General features: G+C 42.0%; 2 protein-coding genes across 5 annotated transcripts in view; one reads left to right on the top strand and one right to left on the bottom strand.

The window, feature by feature from the left end:
• Window positions 1-5,940, bottom strand: part of IFIH1 (interferon induced with helicase C domain 1) — a 58,687-nt gene extending 52,747 nt beyond the window's left edge. For all 3 annotated transcript variants that reach the window (XR_009453830.1, XM_059704258.1, XM_059704259.1), the window contains exon 1: window positions 5,488-5,940. Coding sequence is in view for 2 of the 3 variants with exons in the window: in XM_059704258.1 (XP_059560241.1) it covers window positions 5,488-5,940 (453 nt within the window). In the remaining variant the exon portion in view is untranslated. The remainder of the gene's footprint in view (window positions 1-5,487) is intronic.
• An 82-nt stretch (window positions 5,941-6,022) lies between these two features.
• The window catches only part of GCA (grancalcin), a 35,887-nt gene continuing 16,281 nt past the window's right edge, over window positions 6,023-25,628 (top strand). Inside the window, exons 1-4 of one of the 2 annotated variants that reach the window (XM_059704260.1) lie at window positions 6,023-6,119; window positions 6,495-6,668; window positions 7,690-7,857; window positions 10,941-11,084. In XM_059704260.1, coding sequence (XP_059560243.1) covers window positions 11,004-11,084 — 81 coding nt within the window. In that variant the 5' untranslated portion in view covers window positions 6,023-6,119; window positions 6,495-6,668; window positions 7,690-7,857; window positions 10,941-11,003. Of the gene's footprint in view, window positions 6,120-6,494; window positions 6,669-7,689; window positions 7,858-10,940; window positions 11,085-24,852; window positions 25,016-25,628 lie in introns of those variants that run through there. The other variant, XM_059704261.1, reaches the window with a different exon arrangement.

Below are 25,628 nucleotides of genomic sequence, written 5' to 3'. Positions count from 1 at the left end.
AAACACTCGATTGCTCGCCGCCTACATGTGCCCCGACCAGGGCCTGGGCTGAGGAGGAGCCTGCAACTGAGGTACATGCCTTTGACCGGAATTAAACCCGGGACCCTTCAGTCCGCAGGCCGACACTTTATCCACTGAGCCAAATCAGGTAAGGCTAGGAAATTGTTTAAAAAGCTGGTTTGGCCCAGTGGATAGAGCATTGGCCTGTGGACTGAAGGGTCCCAGGTTTGATTCCGGTCAAGGGCACGTGCCTGGGTTGTGACATGCCCTCGAGCCCTCCCACTGTACCTCCCTGGCTGGCTGGCCCCCATTGGCCCCGGGACTGGGCGAGACGCCCCGATTGCCAGCCAGGCTGAGGGACCTCACCCATGCACCAATTCGTGCACCAGGACTCTAGTGCTATTATAAAGGCTTTGTATATATTAACCCAACAACCCTAAAGAGTGTAACAATATTAACCCATTTTACAGATTAAAAAAATCCAAGGTGCAGAGAAGTCCAGTTACCTCCCCAGGGATACACAGCTAATTAAATGGCTGAGGTAGAAGTGGATCCCAGCAATTGACCTCAATGCTATCTTCCTGTACTATAATTATAGGCAATAGTTGTCTCTAATTTTATGTTCATTTTCTGGCAAGAAGGTTTAAAATGCTTACTTGAATTTCATAAATTGTAGGTGATTTCAGTTCATCTCTCCCACAGCATTTTCTAAGCAGATTATTGCTTATTTCTTACCTTTTTCTCTAACTTCATTAATCTCCTAATAAAAATTCTTTGTCTTCGAAGGTGTTTGTAATCTCATTATTATTATTTTTAAGTAATTTAATCACAAAGAATTTCTCTAAAAACAAGTCAGGCACTGTAATAAATACTTTGATTAAAAACCTAAGCATTTTATGTCCACTAAATTTTCTTTAACTGTTAATGAGTTGATTTTTACTGTAAAATTACATTTGTCAAACTTGTTTTGCCCTTACTTAGCTTAGGCATTTAAGGATTCTTATGCCATTATTTCCTATATGTATTTTTATCACTTGAATGTAGAGCTACATATAATACCTGTGCAATTTTGTCAGCTTCATCAAGACTCTATGTTGTTGTTTTTTGCCCTGACCAGTTTGGCTCTGTGGCTAGAGCGCCGCCCTGTGAACTGAAGAGTCCCAGGATCGATTCTGGTCAAGGGCATGTACCTTGGTTGCGGGCACATCCCCAGTAGGGGGTGTGCAGGAGGTAGCTGATGGATGTTTCTCTCTCATGGATGTTTCTAACTCTCTATCCCTCTCCCTTCCTCTCTGTAAAAAATCAATGAAATATATTTTTTTAAAAAAAGACTCTGAGTTTTTAAGGAATATCCCCCTTTGGGGTGCTAGAAAAAAATCAATACCTGTTGAAGTAACCACCCATTTTTAAAAAAATCTGTTCTCCTAAAACCCAGTAAAGATATTAGATTCCACCAGATGATGGCTGAAATTCTTGTGAGGTAAATATTTAGCTTCGAAGCTGCAACAGGATTCCAATCTCCATACACTTGTCCCTCCTACCCATATATCACAGCTCCTGAAAATGGTCTTAGATTTAACTTTGTGTGCAGTGACTACCCAAACAAACTTATGTAACTGATTTACTTATACATAGATTTGGTTTAAATTTATAGACTGGCACAAAGATGCCATGATAGGGAAAAGATTGGTGACTAACAAAGGTTTGTGTTTTTATGGAGCTTATGTTGCAGTGTTGATCAGTGTTTATTCTTCCAACAAATAGTGAAAGAATGTCTAGCTTATACTAGATACTGTTCTGAATATTGGTGACTAAGCAATAAGTACAAGAGTCACTTTATGGATCATTATAATAGAACTAGAGGCCCGGTGTACTAATTCATGTATGGGTGGGGTCCAGCCAGCCCGCCCTGATCCGGCCAATTGGGAGGTTAGCCCTGCTCCCAATCGGGCCGGTTGGCCGGCCACAGTGTGCACCCTAGCCACCAGTTGTTCCAGTCGTTCCGGTTGCTTGGCTTTTATATATATGGATGATAGCTAACTGTAGGGAGTGCCCCTGTACTGATATGCTTCTGTTTTAGGATGCTAATTGGACATTTTGGCCCATTCGCTGACTTAGACAGCAATGCACTCTGGAAAAGAAGGGGTCACATAAACATTTCCATAATGTCGTAATATCAGTCTGAACAGCTCAGGAGAGGTAAACTAAAAGACCAAGTAAAATATGTCCACTGGAAAACAGGAAAAGAAATAAAAGAAAATACAATTTTTTAGAAGTTCTAACTACTTAGTTGAATACTACTTTATGTTGTTCAGAAATCAAATTTTGAATTCTTATGTTTATCATCCATCTATTCCCCAGTGGCTGATTTGATTCATCATATCATATGTTTGTATCTCTTGTTCCAGACAATTCTTTGAAAATAAATTGATCAATCACTTAAATATTAACCAATCACTATTTATTAAGTACCAACCCTATACCTCATCTTGGCTAGGTTCTGGGAGCTTAAAGATCAAAGTTATAGTTTCTTCTTCAAATCACAGTTTAATCCAGGGACTTTAAGAAGCAGATCTCAATTTCAACATGGAAGATTTATCTAAATTCTCTAATTTCTCTAAATTCACAAGAAAATATAACCAAATGAATGATAAAAAAAAAAAAGTCATCATCATCATCATCATCATAGCAAAATAGCTTTTTACTATTTAAACAGCTTTTTCATAAACATGATTTTGTGTTTGTTAATATTCTGAGAGGAGAGATTATACTATATAATAAAGAGGTGATATGCAAATTGACCATCACTCCAACACACAAGATGGCCGCCACCATGTGGACACAAGATGGACAGCAGGGGAGGGCAGTTAAGGCGGACCAGGCCTGCAAGGAAGGGAAGTTGGGGGGACCAGGCCTGCAGGGGAGGGAATTTGGGGGGAACCAGGTCTGCAGGGGAGGGAAGTTGGGGGCAATCAGGCCCACAGGGGAGCAGTTCGGAGTCCATCAGGCTGGCAGGGGAGTGGTTAGGGAGTGATCAGGATGACATTCAGAAGCGGTTAGGAGCAGGTGAGCAGTTGGGAGGCAGCTGTCCTGGATTATGAGAGGGATCTCCGACTGCCCGTTTAGGCCCAATCCCACCGGGCCTAAACAGACTGTCGGACATCCCTTGAGGGGTCTCAGATTGAAGAGGGTGCAGGCTGGGCTGAGTGATACACACACTACCCCTGTGCAAAAATTTCGTTCAACGGACCTCTAGTTATTATATTAATTCTCATGGGTAATCTTAGGATCAGGGAACTTAAAAACTTGGTCCAAATTAATACATATGGTAAGAAACAAAGATATTAAGCCCAGGTTTTTCCATTCCAAATTCCCATGCTTTTCTCATTGCACTTTGCCATTTAAGATAAGCATTCATCAATGACCTCGGTACCAATAGCTTCTTCTAAACCTAGAATGCCCTTCCCATCATCCACCATAGCTTATTTTTTATTCTGATGATACAATTGAAATTATGTTTACAGAAAACATTCCAGAATCTCACAGAGACACTATTCCTCCTTAGAGAGCCTCGAATGCATAGCTCCTCTGTCTTTCAGGGCCTCCTTTAAAATATGAACCTGGGGGAAGAGTTTGGATTGCTTTGGCCTTAACTGTTATCAGTACACAAATGTCCTTTTACTCTATATCTTCTTTGTGTCAACTCCCTTGCATTACTGCTAGCTGCCTCCAAGCTTGCCAGAATCAAGAACTTGGATAGAATCTAGCTGGAGGAAATTCAATCCAGGCAAGACAAAAGTGATGCTGATAGGCAGACGTATTTAGAGTAAATAAGGAGAAGTGCTGTTTCACTGGCAATCGGGACACCATCCCCACCAAACATAAACAGCTTTGTGGTGTTACTGGACTCTGTTGCTTCTGGACTTCCTAACAGCTACTGTGGCTGGAAATGCCATCTTCCATCTCCAGCTGGCTTGAAGGCTGCATACTGTCTTCCAAATTAAGATTCTGCCACAGTGATGTACACATTTGTCATATCCAGCTGGACTACTATAATGCGTTCTAGCTGGTTCTCAATACACAACACTACATAAACGTTACAGACAACAGTGTAAAGTAATTTGCTTGTTGGGAAAACCAGCCATCAAAATGAGATGCAGGCTTAGGTCTTTGGACGGGCCGCATGGCTGTCAAATCTGTAAAGGAGTATTAACTTTATTCACTAAAGACTAAGTCACATCATAGGCTGATATGAGTCCAAAGCCCAAAACTTTGTAATGAGGATAGAAACAATAAAAAATAAAAAAATAAAAAGAGCGAATGAAAGAAGAAAACGTCAAATTCATAACATGGTAGACAGAGCCTTTGATTTTTAGTCATGGGTTTATTTCTCTGCTTGCCTTTCAAAATAAGACTTCTGACCTATGACCTACCCTGAATATGTCTGATTTAAATGGGTCATCATTTCTACACTTCCTATAGTACATTCTTACTCATTGAAAAACAATGAACAATAAAACATTACATTAAGTGTAAAGTCACTTGTGAAATTCACCCTATCAAAACACCTAGAAAACCCACTACTCCTTCAGTAATATGAAAAATTACAACTAGAGACATATTTTTTCAATAAATTATCTCCAATTATGATTCTCAAAGAATGTTGAAACTTTAGAGGAAAAAAAAGCATGTGTATTATTTGTAATTTCCCTATTTGGAACAAGACTAAATGGCAAAATGTATAATATTAGCCAGAGATTGGCAAATATTTTCTCTAAAGACCAGATAATAAATATTTAGGCTATGTGGGCTATATGGTTTCTGTCCAAATGCTCTTGAACTGCAAAAGCAGTCATAATATATAAATGAATGAGCATGACTGTGTTCTAATAAAACTTTATACACACTGAACATTTTTAAATCTAAAAACCATCCTTAGGTTGGGGACTGGCAAAAACCAGTAGCAGTCTGAACTTAGCCCATGGGTCATATGTTCTGACCCCTGTTGTATGGAAGTATACTAAATAAGACATAAAATTCCATACCATCAGGCCCTAAATCACTAGCCCTGCCACTATCTTCCTAAGAAACTTTGGGCAGAAACCTGCCTCAGTTTTCTCATCTGTAAAACAGACTTCATAACATTATACACCTCAATGGATTACTCTGAGCAAGAATTCTGAATATACATTTTGAAAAATATACTAACTGCACATAGTAAGTGTTCATTACATAGTCTCTACTAGCACACATTTATTCTAGAAGTTACTCTAGCTAATTTCAATGCAAGAATTAGAAAAAAAAGCCTTTTTGTGTTTAAGTGTTTAAAATTATGTTTTATATGACTAGAGATTCTCTTCCAGAGCAAGGAGGGATCCAGATTTACCCAAAGATGTCAAAGAACATTTGGAACGGGGCCAACCCATGGGCCAGCCACAAGTGGCAAAATCTGCCTAAAAGGCCAGCTCCACCTGAGCGGACACCTACCCGGCTTCTGTCTTCAACGGTCAACAGCTCCTCCGCCACACACCTATCCAGGACATCTCTGACCAGCAGCTTCTCCACCAGGGTGGGCTGCAGGAGGGTCAGCAGTTGGAAACACTCATCGTTCGCGTTCTCGCTGGAGGGAGAGGGCAGGTCCTTGAGCTCAGGGTCCATGTAGCGGGCGGCGAGGGGGTTGCCTGCTCGCCGGAGGGCCTCCACGAATACGCGGGTCCAGCCCGGGGGCCAGGCCCCCTTCTCCAAGGTGCTCAGGAGCAGCTCCGCGGCGCCAATGTTCCCGTGGGTGGTGACCCTCCTCTGGATCTGCTCCTTCACCTCCGCAGGCAGGAAGGTCAGGTAGTCCAGCACGGGCTCCACCTCGATGTACCTTCTCACTCTGGCCCGGAAGCACGAGAGGAGATAATGGAAATGCTTGTCCGCGGAATGCCCATTCGTCATCGTTCCTTCTCAGAGAAGGGAGAGGTCCCCCCACCTAGACGGACAGGTTGCTGTTCTCCGCTCAACAGGTGCTGTCAGCCCCGTGCCTGGGGGCAGCAGGCTGTGCGGCAAGGTGCCTGGCAGCGACAGGGCTGCCCGCAGAGCCCCCGATGGTCCCGCGGGGAGGTCGCCCCTGGCAGGTGGGCAGGTGGGCAGGTGGGCAGGTGGGCGGGACGCGGCTGCGGACGGACGGACGGAGCGGCCGCCTGGCCTCTGCAGTGCTCGCCGGCCCCAACCAGGCTGCTCCCCAGCGCATTCCGGTGGGAGCTTTAAGCCCAGTTTGCCAGGCGGTTTCTGTTTCGATTCTCCGCTCCCGTCAGTTTCCAAACGTCAGGCGCAGGGCGGGGAGTGGCGGCCGGTCCCGGTCCGAGAGGGACACCCTTTGGTCGGATCTGGCAAGGGCAGCGCTTTGGCCCAGGGCGCAGTGGGGCGTAGAAAAGGAAAGCGAACTCCCCCGGGGGCAAGGCAAGGGCGGCGGGCCGTGCTCTCCCCGCGGGATTCCGTCTTCCTTGCAGATTCCGCCTCTTTCCCGCAGCCGTCAGCCTCACCCCCTGTCAGCTAACATGTGGGGGGCTGTGAAAGCGCCTGACTCGGGACTTTCCAGCCTGTCAGTGAAGGGAAACCCATGCCAACAGGAAGGAGTTCGCCTTGGCTGGGGAATGCAGGCAGGTTCTGGCCCCGCCAGAGAGGTAAGACTGCAAGGGACAGGGGGAGAGAGGAAGTTTCCAGAGAGGTGTAACCCCAGGGCCCCAGGATGAAGGGACGTCTGCACCTTTTCTGATAGAAACCCGATGTCCTGCGGGTCCCCAAGAACGAACGTTGTCCACAGGGAATTTCTGGGTGGGTACGAAAACGAGTGAGTCATGATAAAAGTTAACTTCAGTCCCTCATTTGCAGATTGCACTATTTATTTTCTGCTTTGACCAGGGCCTGGTGATAGACACAGAGGGACTTGAACCACCAACTCAGTTTAGGAGGAAGCCAAGATTGAAGGTTTCCTCTCCCAGCATGTAAATTCCCCCATATTCTTTAATATACAACTTTCCCTTAATAAAACAAAACAAAATCCCCAGCAACTTATTTTTGACATAGCTGCCATTCTTTTCTTGGATTCAATACAGCAAGTTTTGGCTGAGGCAGCTAGGAACTTAATTAGCAACTAATGTACCAACTTGTAGTAAACATCAACATTTGTCTATGTCATGAAGGAAAAAAAAAAAAAAAGACACCCACACTGAAAAATGGCAGCTTCGTTTTAGTGCAGAAGCCATATAAACAGGAGTCCTTCAGGTTGCTGCTCAGGCATTCTGCCACCCTGGGTGACTACGGGTGGTAGTACATACGCTTCATAATGAGAACCCCATGGTCCAGAATTAGATGGAGGATGGAGGGGTCATTTAAGCTATGAAAAAGATGTGTTTAGGAAAATTAATTTGCTAGCAAGCTCATTCAGTGATGTTAGTCTAGGCCAGGGGAGCCTGGCCATGCTTTCGCCTGTATAAAAGAAATATAGTAGGATGTGGAGAAAAGGGTACCCTTGTGCACTGTTGGTGGGAATGCAGACTGCTGCAACTACTGTGGAAAACAGTGTAAAGTTTCCTCAAAAAATTAAAACTGGAGCTGCCTTTTGACTCAGTGATCTCACTTCTGGGAAGTATCCTAAGAATACTGAAACACCAATCAGAGAAAAGACTATGTTTATGTTTATAGCAGCATTATTTACAATAGCCAAGATCTAGAAACAGCCCAAGTGCCCATCGACAGATGAGTGGTTAAAAAATCTGTGGTGCATCTACACAATGGAATACTAGTTGGCTATAAAAAAGAAGGAACTCTTATACCTTTGAGACAGCATGGATGGACCTGGAGAATAATAAGGTAAGTGAAATAAGTCAGTCAGAGAAAGTCAAATACCATATGATCTCACTAATATGTTGAACGTAAAGAACAAAATAAACTGATGAACAAAATGGAACTGGAAGCATAGAAACATGGGACAGACCGGCCGGTGCCTGAAGGGGGTGACTGGATAAAGAAGGTGAAGGGATTACCTAAAGAACATATATGCATACCCCATGGACATGAACCATAGTTTGGTGAAGGCCAAGGGAGGGAGGGGGCAGAGGTAGACAAAGTGGAGAGAAATCGGGGACACTTGCAATTATGTCATTTTTATTTATTGATTTTCAGAGAGAGAAACATCGATTTTTTGTTCTACTTATTTATGCATTTATAGGTTGATTCATGTGCCCAGACCAAGCAACCAACCCACAACCTTGGGGTATGGGCATTGAAAGGTTCGGAGTGGGCTGGGGTCGGGCACCTATGACTTGAGGCCATAATGTATCAAAAGAGATTTTATTCTGACCACCTGGGTGCAGGTGGGCTGAGACTGAGAAAGGCATCAGCGAAGAGAACGGGGAGTGATAGGTTTTTATTAATTTTTGCCGGCTGCAGGCCGCTCTGCTAATGTGAGGGTTTGGTCTGTCCTTGGTTCCTCCCATGCCAGACATCTTCTGGTTATCTGAGCTATGCGGTGTTCAAGGCGGCAAGCTTTCTGCAAGATATCTGCTAAGCACAGTAAGTTTTTCTTTGCCCCGGTTCATTCTCTTTAACCCTTTCAGGGGTGACGCTCTAACCAACTGAGCTACCCAGCCAGGGCGGAATCTACCATAACTTTTTCATTTTATCTTTAGATTTTTTTAAATTGATCTTTTAGAGAGAGAGGCAGGGAGAGAAGGGGAGATAGAGAGAGAGAGAGAGAGAGAGAACCAGAGAGAGAGAGAGAGAGAGAGAGAGAGAGAGAGAGAGAGAGAAACATCGATGTGAGAGAGAGTAATGAGCTGCCTCCTGCATGCCTCCCTGCTCCCTTCCCCGGCATGTGTCCAGACTAGGGCTCCAACTGGCAACATTTCAGTGCACAGAACAACACTCAACCAACTGAGCCACACCAGCCAGGGATCTACCATGATCTTCATTGCACCTCTTCTGGGGGAAGAATGTTAAAGAGACAAAGCCAAACCACAGCATCTCGAATGTATCTTTTCTCTTTATCTATATTTTTGCATCATTATTTACTTTCCTTTTGGCCTTTTGTTTGAATACTCGTTAGTTTCTTCTAACAGCAATCGTTTTCATCTTCCTTTTGTTTTCTAAATGTAAGTTTCTGTTTCCTTTCTCCTTTGAGGTGGAAAATGCTGCTGATCTCTTTTTCTTTTTCCTAGACCTGCCTATTCTCTTTAAACTCTTAAGGCACATTGCAGTCTCCATCAGCTTAAAAAGCCTCCTTTTAGTATTTTGTTCTTTAAATAATATGCCAGAAATATACTAGATCATAGATTCCCACTGTTATCCAACTTTTCATTTGAGTCTTCTACAATTAAGAAATAGTAAAAACCATGGCTGCCACTTTTTTTGACAAGCCAGAGCTACAACTTAATGGCCATCCATGGCAGGGATGCCTTTTCCTAAGAAAATGACAACAAATTTAATTTAATGAGGGAATCTTTTTAGAATTATTATCATCATTTTCCTTCGTTAGTTTACTAATTGTATCAGTAAAGAGCCTACTCTGTATAATTTCAAGTTAGCCTAGCAATATGGAGTTGTGGTGAATCATAGGGGCTCTGAGCTCAGGATGCCGGAATTCACATCTCAGCACTGACTATTAATTGCTGTGTGATCTTGAGAAAAATCACCTCAAATTTCTCAGTTGTAAAATGAGAATGATACTAGCACCGTGCCATAAGGTTGTTAGAAGGATAGACTGTAAGCACTTAGCATCAAGCCAGGAATATTATATTTCCTCTATAAGTGACTGCCAGCATTATTACACAAACAATGTAACATACAGTTTAATAACTAGCCATGTAATTAAGTTTCTAGACAGAATCCCTTTTTGCAAGAAACAGAAGTTGATATGCTGATTTAGCAGAAAAGTTTATCGAAAGATACTGCCGTGGCTTTATATCTCAAAAACATAAGTAGGCCCGAAATAGAAATTCTGACAATGTTTACCAGACCATGATATGCATTTCTTAATTACTTCCTCCAATTCAGTAATAAAATCTGGTTTTAAAAGCTTTTCTATATGACAAACAGTTTTGTCACCCCCACCCCCACCCCACCCCCAAAAATCAAGTATCAATGGAAAATTTTCCCAAATATCCATTTTTCCAAATGCTTCCTCCACAGATTAAGTCTCTTCAAAAACAGTTATTTGCACATGTTTTTGTGAAAACAGCATCTTTACCTCAAAGGCGCTGCTTGGCCTCAAAGGCACTTCTTTGACTTAATTTAAAATAAGTGCTTAAGAGCAAACTACAGTAAAATGTAGTGCCATTATCTTTGCCTTGAAACCCAGAGTAAAATGTAGTGCCATTATCTTTGCCTTGAAACCCAGAGTAAAATGTAGTGCCATTATCTTTGCCTTGAAACCCAGAGTAAAATGTAGTGCCATTATCTTTGCCTTGAAACCCAGGTTGACGTTTAGCTGGTAGACAATTTGGTGTTAGGTCTCTCAACCTGTGTCCATCCGGATTGAGGGGGTGCCTGTTCTACTTCTGAGTACTCACCCTGTAGAATTAATTATATATTTTTATTTAACCTCTGAAATATTATTACTGACAAAGTTTTGGAGTAGGAGTAGGCGTGCTGTAGAATGAGTTATTGAAATCAAATATTGGGATAAACCGAACCAAACTTTTGAATTGCTAAATCACAAAGGCTGGAACTAAAATTTTAAAAAATAACAAAGCACTATCAATTTATAATATTTTTTATGATTAATGCACTAAATTATATCAATTACATTTAAAAATCTTCTTTCATCTTCATCTGATTCCTTAGTTTTTAATGTTTATTTGTATTTTATGTTGTTGTTATAGTTGTACATGCAAAGATTTTCTAAATAAATAGACAAATATTTATTAAGGCTCATGTTCAAATATTTTTACTGGTAGGCATCGAGAACAAACTACTTGAAGACCACACTCTAGAGAACCTCTTAAACGCCAGAGATTGTGATGAGTGTGAAGAGCAAGGTTATGAAGAATGAAAGAGGAAGCTGTGCAGGTGAAAGGAGAGAGAACTCTGGAAAGAAATGGGTAATTCAGCATTTAATCTTGGAAGTACTAGAACATGCCAAGACTCTGGTATTATTATTGCTGTATGACAAATGTCAGTAAGTCAAACATGGAACCTGAATATATTTTGTATCCTATTGTCAGACATGGTGTCCAGACACGTTCTTGTATTGAATATTTCTAAAAAATTATTTTGTTATTTAAAAAAAAGTTTATCCTGTAGACATTTCAGGCAGGATATCAGATAATATTGAAGAAGATTTATAAATTACTAAGTTATTCCATCATCCAGAGATGGGCATTTTTAATATTTTAAGTGTATTTCCCATCAATACTTCATTATGTGTGTGCATGCATACACACACTCCATTTGTTCAACAGAGAGTGAGCTGAAATGGTCTCAACTGTAGAGAAGGGATCTCTAAGGAAGAGTTCTCTGTAGGGGGATCCTGTTAACATGCCAAGGGGAGGAAGAGCCTGTGAGAACTTCCTTGTGGCAGGGATAGCCAGGATATTTGGGCAACAGTTCCTAATCCCATATAATAAAGAGCTAATATGCAAATTGACCATCACACCCTCACACAAGATGGCCACCCCCATGTGGTCAAAGATGGCCGTCACAAGATGACTGGCAGGGGAGGGTGGTTGTGGGCAATCTGGCCAGCAGGGGAGGGCAATTAGGGATGACTAAGCCTGCAGGGGAGGGCAGTTAGGGGTGACCAGGCCAGCAGGGGAGGGCAGTTGGGGCTGACCAGGCCTGCAGGGGAGGGCAGTTGGGGGTGACCAGGCTGGCATGGGAGAGCAGTAAGGGGAGACTGGGCTGGAAGGGGAGAGCAGTTAGGGGTGACCAGGCCAGCAGGGGAGGGCAGTTAGCGGCAACTGAGCCAGCAGGGGAGGGCAGTTGGGGATGACCGGGCTGGAAGGGGAGGGCAGTTAGGGGAAATCAGGGGAGCAGTTAGGCATTGATCAGGCTGGCAGAGGAGTGGTTAGGGGGTGATCAGGTTGGAAGGCAGAAGTGGTTAGGGGCAATCAGGAAGGCAGGCAGGCGAGTGGTTGGGAGCCAGCAGTCCTGGATTGTGAGAGGGATGTCCGACTGCTGGTTTAGGGATCTGGCCTAAACTAGCAGTCGGACATCCCTCAAGGGGTCCCAGATTGGAGAGGATGCAGGCTTCCCCCCCACCCCCATGCATGAATTTCGTGCACCGGGCTTCTAGTATTAAATAACAAGTTTATTCCTGCAGTGCACTTGTTGTACTGGCCTTTCTTAGTTCCAGATCTTTCATAAAAGTCTGACAATATAAGAGGCTTGTGTTGTGGTGCTTAGGTTAATAAAGGAGGAGAGGGAGGTAGTGGCCCCGTGCTATGAAGCAGAGCTGCACAGAAAGAAAGTGAATCTGAAGAAAGTGAGAAAAGACGTTTGGATTGAGAATTTCATCCAAGGGAGACGAGGAGAGCATAGCCTTCTAGGGATCTTCTAACATTTGAGGGGCTGTGCCAGACCTGCCATGCTCTGTGGGATGGAAGGGGCCCTCTCAGTAGACATGCTTTTGGTTGCAAGGCAAAGGATGCCTGACTAAATGTGGCCCAACCAGAGGGATTGGTTTTTCTCTCTTAAGAAGAGCCAGTGATTCATTGAGGTCAGAACTCTGATATGTTCTGTAATTTTCTTGGTTTTTCTCTCATGGTTGCCAAAATGTGCTGCAACTGCTGCAAACATCATTTCTTCCTTCAACTTCAGTTAAAATTTGGTTGGTTGCCATGCTCCCACTTACCTCCTTCCAACACTGAGGTGAAAAATATCCCAGAAGTCCCCCAGCTGAATTTCTTGTATCTCATTGGCTGGAACTGGACTGTGCCCACCTCCCCTAAAATAAAGTGCTACTTGCTCAAAACATGTGAAAAATCTAAGTTCTAACAATAAGGCAGTATTTGTCACAGGAGCTCCAGCCATTTTATTTAAATATTAAAATATAAAGATGATTATATAAACATGGTCCACTGAAGGCTAGAAAACTTGTTCTCCAGGTAGTTTCCCTATTTGTGCACACTCATTACCCTGAAGAGTATCCCCAAAAGGAAGAACCAACGCAGCCATTCAATTCTCTTGTGGCAGCAAAGGAAGCTAGGAAATGATCGCAAGCCTAGCTCCATATTAGATTCACATGGAAAGACGTATACACCTGTTCATTGCGTCAGAATCTCCGTGAGCGGAACTTTAATGTCAGTTATTTTTCCCGTCAGTTCCACTTGTGATTCCACGCTTCAGCCAGAGTTGAGAACTAGAAATTAGGGCCTTCACTCACAGAGGGCCAACTCAGAGTACAGTGGAGTCTCATTACTCACAGCTGTTATGTTCTATGAAGTTGTAGGGAAGCACTGAATTAGAGAATACTGAACCATGGCTCCTGGAGAAATCAGAAATAGGTTCCTACAAGCTTCTGGTCACAATATTTCTAAAATCAATTCATTCATAATCCTGCTTTCCTATGTGTGTTTCTGTTTAAAGACACCTTATTTCATATATGTTGATTCATTAACATTGAACTCATAGTTAGCAACACTGTCACATACCTGAAAGAAGCTTAGCTGACATTCTCTCTGTGAGGTACATCACAGTGTTCCTGCGCTTAGAAACACTAGATAACTCTTCAGAACTATTCATTTTTAAACAGTAAAACCACCAACAAAAAGCATAAAACTGCAAAAAATTTGGCAGCAAATATACCATGAAAAGGACATGTGTTTACAGTATTAGAGCTGAAATTAAAAGGCAGAGTATCACCTTGTTCAACCTTAGCTGGGAACATGCAATTCAGATGACTCAAATTTTCACTGCTCTGCACATATCCACCAGTGGCTGTGAAAGCACCCAAACTAGTGATTTGGGGGTTAGAAAACACATTTTAGCGAGTAGGTTGATAGTTTCTTGGTCTAACCAGGAAGCTTTAGGAAACTCAGTTGTGCTTTTTAGACTTATTCCTGAATCATTCATACTAGCTCAGTTTAGCTAAAGCTATAATATAAATGAACATACATTTTCAACTATTTATGAAAAATGATACTGCAGTTTGGAACATTTATCTGCCAAATCCATTGACCTGGGCATTGTCAGATATTTGCTTAGAACAAATGAAATCTATTATGTATCATAGAAAATATAGATCTTCATGGCTGTAACACCGTGGACACTTCAGAATGTAAATCTCTAACTTATATTTGGAAAAACTGACGACATATGAATTCAACTAAAAAGGTCACCTAATGTCTGTGAAAAGAGAAAGTAACAAGGAAATCTGACTCTGAGTGACTGAAAAAATTTTTACTTATCTCATGCCTCACTGTTACCCAGGTCCTGATAGTTCTCCAATCTATGGTTTAGCAAAGAGAAAGAGCAACAGAGAGGGAAGCCCTATATCACGGATACTGTCTTGCTTACAGTAAATAAATGAAATTTCTCATACTTTACCAACCATAAAGGGGGAAGTAAGAAAGATTATCAGGACATTCATATTCCATGCAACATTAAACTCAACTGCACAGCCATTGTTAACTGCAAGTTTATTATGCCCGAGGTGACTAATTCTAACTACTTTGAGGAAACTTAATTTAACATAGTGATACTATAGAAGGTGATGGAGAGGCTAAATGGGCTAGGAGGCTTTGGGCCTGAATTCAACTCTGAAGAGAGCAGGTCAAGTTTGATTGGCTATATATTTTGGAGATCCATATTTTGGGGAAGATATTTGAAAACCTCTGTGCTAGGAGATCAGAACATCATTCATGTTAAATTTTGGGTTTTTTTTAATCCTCACCTGAGGATATGCTTAGAGAGAGGAAAAGGGAGAGAAAGAAAAACTTGGGATCAAACCCACAACCCATGTATGTGGCTTGACAGAAATCAAACCAGCAACCTTCTGGTGCACAAAATAATGCTCAACCCACTGAGCCACTCCAGCCTGGCAAGAATTCTTACAAAACTAGAACTGTTGTATCTGAGCCTTCTCAGACTATCTCACACTTATATAGGCCCAACCAGTAGCAATATGAGTTTTGGATGGTCTGCTGCCTTTACCCCATCAATTTTTCATAGAATCAAATAAATATCAGAGAAGCTGGGCAAGTTCTGGAACCAGTATTCCATATTGTTGAGGGATGGAAAGGGACTTCATTTTATTTTTTAATATATTTTTATTGATTTCACAGGGGAAGAGAGAAGGGGGAGAGAGAGAGAGATAGAAACATCAATGATGAGAGAGAATCATTGATCGGCTAACTCTTGCATGCCCCACACTGGGGATCGAGCCTGCAACCCAGGCATGTGCCCTTGACAGGAACTGAACCTGGGACCCTTCAGTCCACAGGCCAACACTCTATCCACTGAGCCAACCCAGCTAGGGCTGGAAAGGAACTTTAATTCTATTATGTGCTATTGTTATAAATGAAAGAATGCATGAGTAAAATCGGTAAAAGAATGAAAGGATGACAGACTGATTTATTGAGGCTCCAAATTATATCACATTGTATAAAATATATGAAATTGTATAATTTAAATTTATAATTAAAATGAAAGAAATTTAAATGTTATAATACTTCAAAACACTTTGAAAATATTTTTATAAAAATGCATCTCAATTACTCCTAAAGAACTAATTTTTTTCCCTCTGAATTTCTAATTAGGATGTATGTGTATATCTGTGTTACATTTTCACATCTATGCATATTTGTGTTGAGAGTGCATAGATTTAACAGCTCCAGGAGAGCTTGCACAGTTCTTCCCCCTTAGGACTGGTACAAAATTTTAGAACTTTAGCGCAAATGGTCATTTCATCAATTCTTTCTCCCTCAAATGCAGTAAAAATATCAAGAGGGACATATTTCCCCATGAGATAGATTTTTTAAAAAAATTATAGCGGAGTCTAAATTACTTTATTACTATAAATGATCTACTTTAAGATACTTCAAGATGAAGTATGATGATTTTTATCGTTTGATTAATGTAAGTAAGGCAGTAAGCATGGGCTGAGTGAAATCTAATTTTATACAATTCAGAAACGCTTCGTTTTTCAGGAATAGACTGCCTGTGTATACGTACGTATGCAGCATGTTGTTAATTAGGGATTAAAAATAATATTAACATTTAATATTAGTGGGACGCCCCCGTGAATTATAGAGAACACCTGAGCTTCATCACAAAATGAATTCTAAAAGCTAGGCCGCCCTCTCTGGGAGGGGTGGGCAAGCTCTGTCTATGGCTCATTACATTCCCTGAAACCTTAAGGACACAATGGCTCCTCCGCGAGCCCTCAGACACAGAGCAGCCCAGGGCAGTCAGACATTCCGCGGTATTCACTCACTCTCTTGCCAGAAAGGAACTAGGTGAGAAAGCCTCCCCCGGCTTTCTTCCTTAGGCTCTTTCTTCTCTGCCGCAGCGGCCCGCTGGTGATGGTGTTGCCTCTGCCGCCACCTTGTGGAGTTTTACTGTTAAATCTTAGCTATGTCAAACTGGTTGGCTTGGTTTCAAGTAAGTAAAATTGTAACTATGTACAACTATACATTTTTCGACAGGTAACAGAAAAAAGAGGCAATCCATATGTCTCAATGGGAAGAAAAAAACCGTGGCTATAATTAGGTATAAACTTAAAGTATTCTATTTTATAAAAGCAGAAAACATAAAGAGAACTAATTGATTTTCTAGTAGGGAATATCCCCATTGTGCAAAGGAAGACCCAAGATTCATAGACGGTGTATTATGTTGCCCAATATCACACAGTCAACAGATGAACTTCCTTGGAGTCAAGCATCTACCTCTAAAATATTTACTGCATAGTTTCTATGAGTCAGCATAGACAATAACGAAGAACCAATTGTTTTAAAATGTAGGTTTTATTATTCCAGTATGATGCGGACAATAGCTCAGAAGATGACTGCCAATGAAAAAACAGTTTGTTATTGTGTCCAAGACGAGGGACACACCAAATCTTGGGGAAACACTAGAGTCAGTCAGGAGGCAGAAGAATCAAGAGGAAGCATGGGCCAGAGGCTTTATTTTAGTTTCCATGGGAACGGCAAGGTAAAGGGGGTTAAAATTGGCTAATTTGCATAAGTTCAGCAGACTCTGGGGCATACAGGCTCTCCATAGTTGCCTGGTATCTGCTGCTGGGGAGAGTAGTGCAGAGGAGTGTAAGCCAAAATGAAGAGATATAGTTCAGGGTGTGGGCTCTGGATTGGATAGTTTGCCTGTGCAAGAGCACACTCCCTGGTGATTCATTTGCTCTCTAAGAATTGGCAGGTAATGAGAGGGGAAGTCTCTCTCTTTTTTTTTTTTAAGGCAGATTTCTTATTTATTTATTTATCTAAATTTGTATTGATGAGAGAGAGAGAGAGAGAGAGAGAGAGAGAGAGAGAGAGAGAGAGAGACATTGATTTGTTGTCCACTTACTTATGTATTAATTCATTGGTTGATTCTTGTATGTTCCCTAACCAGGGTTTGAACCAACAACCTTGGCTTATCAGGATGATGTTCTAACCAACGAGCTACCAGGCCAAGGCGGGCAGCAACTTTCCAGTCAGCCAGGCCCCAGATGCCAGATCATCAAGAACACAGAAAAAAAGAAAATATAGTTAATTCACCAGTTAACATATTTTTTTGAAATAGAGAGCATATGTGAATGAATGAAATCAGTGGAGTTAATAAAGAGAAATTCTCCTAACTCTGATATTGGTATTAATTTACATGATATGGTTAGCTGACAGTTTTCTAATGAATGTTTCCCAAATGTCAGTCAGGAGAAATATCAAAGGCGATCTAAAAACTATGACAGGTTTGTAAGCTTGAAGATACAGGTTTTGCTTACTTCATCCTTTCAAAGTTAAGATCATAATCATTTAATTTTCAACTTTATACTGAAAAGGCTATATTTTAGGCACATGGTTTTCTAATAGAGATCAGTTTTGTTTCCTTATAAACAGTTTTCACTTTATGTGCACATTTATTTACATAAAATAATGTATAGAAAGACACTTTACACAGGAATTTAGATTTAAATACTTGATATTTATTACCCACTTGCTCAGATATTTTCTATGTGCCTACTCATCCCTTTTTGGTACTTTTTCTTCATTTAATTATGTTTTCTGATATCACTAACTACCATTTCTGCAATTTATGAGCAAACCGTGTCCTAAAGATTCTGTTGCTAGGTTACATCCTCCTTTCTCCCACCTTCCCATCCCTTTTCCCTGGGCTGGTTGCCATAGTGCTTCTTGTAATGGGTGGCTCAAGTCTGTGTTGGAATCATGGTGGCTGAATAAAAATCTAGGTTCTCTCTCACTCTCTTTTGTCTACATAGCCTAGTTGCTCAATCAAGTATTGGAATTTAATTAAACAGAGAGTCACCATTCAGTGTAATTATTCTGTATGTACTTTATACAATGGATGTGAATTTTGCCATACAGAAAAATTACGCAAGTTGACTCTCTAATTGAAGAGTTGTTAAATTTTGGCAGGATTGTGAGTGTACGTTGGGGAACTCCTTTCCCCCGCCCCCCCCCCTTGTATTTGATATTTTCCACTAGCCTCTGAAGATCCATGCTCCATTCTCCTCCACATTCTCCTGTTCCTTGGGAGGCTGACCTTAATGGATGTAATCCATAAACTCCCCTTTCCTCTGGCTTCTGAGATCAGACAATGGAAACACTGGCAGGAGATCAGAGGCAGGAATGAGAGTGAGGTTATAGTATTCCTTTCCTAGGCTCTCTTCCATTTAGTTCATTTGCAACACAAAGAGAGTTCTCTCCAGATACCGACCTTGCTGAAACCTTGATCTCAGACTTTCAGTCTCCACAACTGTGAGAAATAAATGTCTGTAGTTTAAGCCACCCAATCTCCAGTATTTTGTTATGGTAGCAAGCTGGCTGAGACATTGTGTATAGTTTCTCAAGCTACATGGATTTAAAAATTGCCAGAACCATTTGCAAATATAATAAGTTACACTTTTAATGCACTAGGTCGTAAAGCTACTTCTACTACTATTCATTACTTTTTATGAACAATGATGTCAAAGAGGCAGTAATTTCTTTGGCCACTTTCACTTTTATTACCAGCATTAGCAATTAATTTTCATTTTAGGTCCACTTTGGAGCAATACCTTCCGTTAAGTTCTCTACTGCTTCTCTACAGGTGCTGCATATGTATCAAGTGGAGAATAACAAGGTTCATCAAAATGCAGATGCCAGGTGGTTGGTAGGCACCCTTACTAGCTAAACTATTTACCCTAGCTAGCCTCTTAGATCAACAACCTACCTGACATTGTCACCAAGCCTCATAGACATCTCAAATCTAATATGTCCCATATTGATTTTTGATTTGGCCATCCCAAACATTCCTCCATTCTTCACCATTGACAAAGATAAACAAAGACCTTAAAGTGATAAGGATGATTTTAATCGGTAATATACTATTAGTAATAGGGAAATGATAATATTAATAAAAAGAGTCCAGTGTGTGAACTGAACTGAATTTTGATTTGTATAGAGGAAATCAGGTATTTTAAAGGGAGAAACTGGAAAACAGAAAGGCAAGTTGGGGCTCTGTAGAGTGAGGGAGTGAAAAGGTACAAAAATCAGGAAGAGGGGCTGAGTCCTATGAAACCCATCTGGGTTTCCTAACTGGTGCGTATTGAAGTTAGGCTCCGACCCTCTCACAAAAACCAGGAGACAGGACCCCGTCTTCAGGCATTGGCTGGAACAAACAGTAAAGTCTTTTGGAAGCCTTGAGTTTTGTCAGGTAGGCATTTTAAGGAAGCCAGGGTCATCCTGGGAATGCAGCCTTGAGCTGTCAGAAACCATGTGAGTGTTTGTCCAAGCCCTTATAGGAGAGGGTTAAGGCCTAATCAAGAAGCGAGCTCAGAAGAACCTGGCTAAAGTTTGGTCAAGGAGAGAATCTTTGTCACCATGTCATTAAAGGGCGGATCCAAAGCAAACAGTAATTCCTGAGGGTCCATCTTACAAATAGAAAATAATCTCACCATTTCTTACCATGTTAATGGCAGCACCCTGGTAAGTCACCATCATTTCTAAATTACCAACAGGTTGCTAAGAGTTCCCCTTGCCTCTACACTAACCCCTGTCAACAGAGTGATCCTTTGAAAATAAGTTATACCATATCTCACTAAGGCTCCAACCTTTAAGTGTCTTCTTATCTCAGCAGAGTACAAAATAAAGTATTTACAATGACCCATAAAAGCTCTACTGACCTGCTCCAATATTCCTGCACTGTAACCACTCTTATGACTTCCACTCTAGCTCAATCCACACCGGATGCACTGACCTCATTCCTGTTTCTTAAACAGGTCAGCAGCCTTCTGCCTTAGGACCACAACTCTAGTTCTGCCTGGAATATTCTTCCTATAGGTCTAATAACTACATGTCTGACTCATTCGTGTCCTTTAAGTCTTTGCTCAAACCTGACCTTCATAAAGAGGTTGCTTTCAGCATCCTGTTTAGTACTGCAGCTTACTCTGTCACCTCTCTAACCCTACCCATTTTTATTTTCCTCTTGTTCCATAGTTTTTATCATCTTCTAACATACTACATAATGTACTTACTATCTTTACTTATTATTGTCTGTTCTTCCTGTTAGAATATAAGCTCCAACAGGGCAAGAGCATCTCCCCAATGCCACTGCTGGGTTTTATTTTTCTTCACTAAAGTAGTTTTACATTGTGGATGTTCAATCGATATTTGTTGAATAAATAAATTTATTGATCTAAGTAAACTTTCTTAGTGATATAAAATAAGCTCCATGAATGTTGTTTTTCATTAGCTGGGTATAGTTATATGTCTTGTTATAGTATTTGGCATAGAACATAGAAATTATTTCTATGAGATAGGTAGGCTCTGCTCTGAAGCTGAAATTCTGTCACACTCAAGGCAGGGTCGATGGGGAGGTTGCGGCACCACCCCCCGTCACACACACAGCAGGGCCAATCAGGGAGTTGGGGCATTTCCTCCTGTCACTCACAGAGCAGGGCCCATCAGGGGGTTGGGGCGCCACACCCTGTCACACACAGAGCCACAGTGAGATCAGGGGGTTGGGGAGCTCCCCCCTATCAGGCACAGAGCAGGGCTGATCAGGGGGTTGGGGCGCTTTCCCCTGTCATGAACAGAGCAAGGTGGATGGGGAGGTTGTGGCCCCGCCCCCTGTCACACACAGAGCAGGGCCGATCAGGGGGTTGGGGCGCTGCACCCTGTCACGCTCATCCTGGTGGGAGGCCTCACGGCTCTGCTGATCCTGGTGCTGGGAGGCATATTACCCTTTTACTATATAGGGTAGAGGCCTGGTACACGGGTGGGGGCCGGCTGGTTTGCCCTGAAGGGTGTCCTGGATCAGGGGGGGGTCCCCACTGGGGTGCCTGGCCAGCCTGGGTGAGGGGATGATGGCTGTTTGCAGCTGGTCACACACCCTTCAGGGTGGGGGTCTCCACTGGGGTGCCTGGCCAGTCTGGGTGAGGGGCTGAGGGATGTTTTCAGGCTGGCGGGTGACTGAAGCTCCCAACTGCTCCTCTTTTTCTTTTTTTTTTATTCTGGGCCAGCTTTAGCTCTGGCTCCAGCTCTGAGGCCTCCGCTGCTGAAAGCAGGTATCTGGTTTGTTTGGGTTCTATAATCGAAACACTGTATCAACTCCAGCTCTGAGATCCCGGAGGCTGAAAGCAGGTTTCTGGGGTTTTGTTTAGCTTCTATATTTGTAACAATGTTTCAAACTGCAAGCTCAGAGGCCGGCAAGGCAGGTGGGGAACATTGGAGTCCTCCGTCACTGAAGCAAGCAAGCCTCATGTTCGCTTCAAGCTGCCTGGCTGCCGGCTGCCATCTTGGCTGGCAGTTAATTTGCATATCGCCCTGATTAGCCAATGGGAAGGGTAGCGGACATATGGCTAATTACCATGTTTCTCTTTTATTAGATAGGATAATTTTTATTATATTTTGAAATAGTTTGGTGGGGTTAATAAGGGAAGCAGAAATGCATTGTTTAATAGACCACATTCTGCAGCCAAATTTCCTGGGCTTTAATCTCAGCTTTGCTATTAACTATGCAACTATGGGCAAGTGATTACAACTCTTGACCTTAGTTTATGCATTTATACAGAGGAGATAGTAATAGTATATAACTGATGGAGTTATTTTGAGGATTCCTCACAACACACAGTTCCTGTTATATAGTATTCACTCTATAGTTATTTTCATATAATAATGAAGTATTTTCTGAAAAGAAAAATGTACAATTTAAAATTGTTTGTATACACTACATTTTTATAAAATTATATTGTTCATATAATACTAACTGAATCATGGAGGCAAATTTTCATTACTAATATTTTTAAAAACTCTTTGTACACTCATTTGAATTTTCGAATTCCTATGCTACAAAATTTTTAATTTGAAATACTAGGTTTAGAGAGAGAGAGATACTGCATACTGGAGTGTCAAAAATCCTTTCTGTATCTCATATGGTAGTGTACTAGAGGTAAAATAATTTCCCCTTTACTCTTTTGAGTTCTGGATTGAGATCAATCTCTGTAATAAAAAAAAGATTAACAAGAGAAAAACCTCAGAAGTTTATTGACATGTATCCTCATGTATACATTAGAGACAACCAGGGAAAAGTCAGTAACTCTCAGAGGTGAATTAGAACTTCATCTTAAATACCATCTTCAGCTAAAGAGAAAAGAAAAAGTGTGGAGAAGACTATAGGAAGGCTACTAGGAAAAGCAGAATAAATAAGTGCAAGATTTGTTATGTAGATTTAAGTCTCTACTTTCTCCATTTCTAATGTTGTCTTGCAGTATGAGGAGGGTCACTTTTATAAACTTATGTCCTGCTTTTAGGCAAATAGCGGGAGAGCAGAAAGTTTTTCTTATTTTTTTTTAATTGCTTTCAGTAAAAAAAAATCATTATATGAAAGTGGCACATTGGGGAGTGGCATATTCTGCTACCCTTTAATAGGAACTCTCGGTAGCTCTTTGTCTAAGAGATAAAGTGCTAAGAACTATGAAGGATCTGTTATTTCATCCTACTTGCAAGCTACTAAGTAGCCTGCTACAGTCTCATAGAAGTTGACAGAAGGCATGAGATTCCTCTACAGGAGACAAAGGACTTGACTGCTCACAGCACAATAGGGAGCATGCACTTCAGATTCTCTTAGATTCCTCTGGCTCCCAAATTCTAGGAGGCAAATTGGAGCTGCTAGGCAGGTGCTGCACAAGCATTGGGTGTGTATTAGAATGGACAAATGTCACGCTTGGGAAAATCCTGATAACAAACTTACCCAAACTTTAACATGGAGGGAGAGATGATCTTTGCCATCTTGCAACCATCTCTCTGCCCTTGAAGGAACTACTATCTTGGAAACTATAACTTGCAAAATGCAAGAGGGCCATGGAGATTTGACTCCCACCATAACACACATATAACGCATCCATAAGGCTACTGTGCTGAAGAGAAGATGCACAAAAGTTCTGACCAGAGATTTAGACTGACTTTGTAAATATAAAACCCTCGGTGCTTTCTAAGTTTTTGAATATAGTTAATCAATTAGAATAAAATGTTACAACAATTTGTTTTGCTTTGTCCTGCTTTATCACTTCATACTTTTATGAATCATGTGTTCTTTCCTCTTATCATAAAAGTTTTACCACACCCCTCTACACTTATTTGTGCCAATAATTTAATCTTATTGACTAAAGTATTTTTTTGTGTGTTAGAAGAACTAACACACTTTCGTAAGAGTGGCAATCTTCCTTTCGCTCTGCTGCTTCCTAATAAAATTAGGTTTCACAAGGTTCAACGTGTTCCTCCTCTGTAGGGTAGCTGAGCAATAGTTACTCAGCTTTGCAAGGTTTATTTCCTCTGTGAATAATTAACACTCCCTCCCCCCCCCGCAAAAAAAAGTATTTTTAAAATATTTTTTGTGGTTGTCTTATTCAGCAATAATTCAAAATTATGTCATCCTGGTCTTTTGCTTGTGTTTTTAAGCAAGAGCTACAGCTGTCCTTGTACTGTGTGTGTCTTGTCGTTTTAAAGCAGGGGCTACAAAATTCATTTGAATTCCCGAGAAAAGCAGAACTGTCAACTACTATTACTTAATAAACCAAGGAATTGAGCATTTACGTTTTTGCCTGACTGAAGACATTTAATCATGTAAATCATGTAATATTTGAGACATTTATAACAATTCCCTGTTTACTAGAAAACGAAATGTAACTGGATTTCCTATGTTTTTATTTCCTAAACCTGGCAACTCTGGTTACTGTTTACCTACTAAACAAACTACAAATAACCTTTTGGTAAAATTTGACATCCAGTGGGCATTAGCTCAGAAGCACTCCCCTTGGCGCAGGGGTTTCAAAGTTTTGATTGTGACATCAACGCTATTCAAAAGTAAATGTGAGTAACTCTACACGGTTTTACATTCATAGATGTGCATCTGGAAGTCCGGCTCAAGAACGGTGGTGAAAAGAAGTAATGACCGGTCCGGGGTTTTTGAAGAAACTTGGGGGTCAGCCTTTCCAAAGAGGGTGGAGGTAACCGCGCCAGTGTGCTCCGTGGTTCAGTGAGGAGAGCGCGACACCTGAGCGAGCCAATGGGAGCCGAGCAGGAAAGAGCTGGGCGCGTGAAGCCAATCAGAGACAAGAGGGGTGGGACTGAGACTCCGGAAAGGGGCGTGCCCCCAAGCGCGGGACTCAGCCAATCGGAGCCGAGTGGGGCGGGGCTGGGTGCCGGCAGTGGGCGGTCTCGGGGAAGCAAAGGACGCTGCGAGTGAGCCTTTGAGCCGCACTTGCCCTTGTACCTGCACCTACGCTTCTCACCGGCAGGGCGGACGCAGGCTCGAAGGGTGACGGGGAACGGGGGTGGCACTGAATCCGCTCGCCATGGCCTATCCGGGATACGGAGGAGGGGTGAGTGCTGTCCTCTGCGCGCGGCCACGGCTCTGCGGGGTGTGGCGCCCCTGCTGGCGGTGCCGAGGGACCGGGCCACCTTCGGCCCCTGAATCTTCACCGCCTCTTGCACTGCCTCTTGTGCCCGCAGTCCTAGTCCTGGTCCCCGAGGCGTGTGCTTGTGTAGCCAAGAGTGTGATGTGGTTTTAGAAACATCTTTCCTGGAAGGGCGCGGGGAAAAGCACCCTTTTCTTGTTCCAGTCATCTGCTGTGCCCCGCCCCCAATGTGTCACTCAGGTTTGCTAGACATCCTCTTTCTGGATTTTTTGACCACTTATTTTCTATCCTTAAGAATAAATGAAGATGCGCTAAATGTCTCCTAATCTTTACTGTTCTGCTAAGGGCAGTCTGTTCTTCTACACTTTTTTGGGAGTGGAAGGGTTACTCTTTTCTTACATAACTCTTTATTTTGCATCACCTTTGAGAGTTGGAAATTTTAAGTGCAGTATCCTGGTGGCTAGCTGGCTGGCTTTTTCTTCTCAGAAAGTTGCACAACCTTCAGTATTTATGTCAGTCATCTTCAAAGTGGGGGAGCACACTTTGTATTAAAATGTGCACGAGGGATAATCCATTG

Source organism: Myotis daubentonii, chromosome 7 (assembly GCF_963259705.1).
Source record: "Myotis daubentonii chromosome 7, mMyoDau2.1, whole genome shotgun sequence".
Lineage (NCBI taxonomy): Eukaryota > Metazoa > Chordata > Mammalia > Chiroptera > Vespertilionidae > Myotis > Myotis daubentonii.
This window is presented reverse-complemented; position numbering and strand designations above follow the sequence as displayed.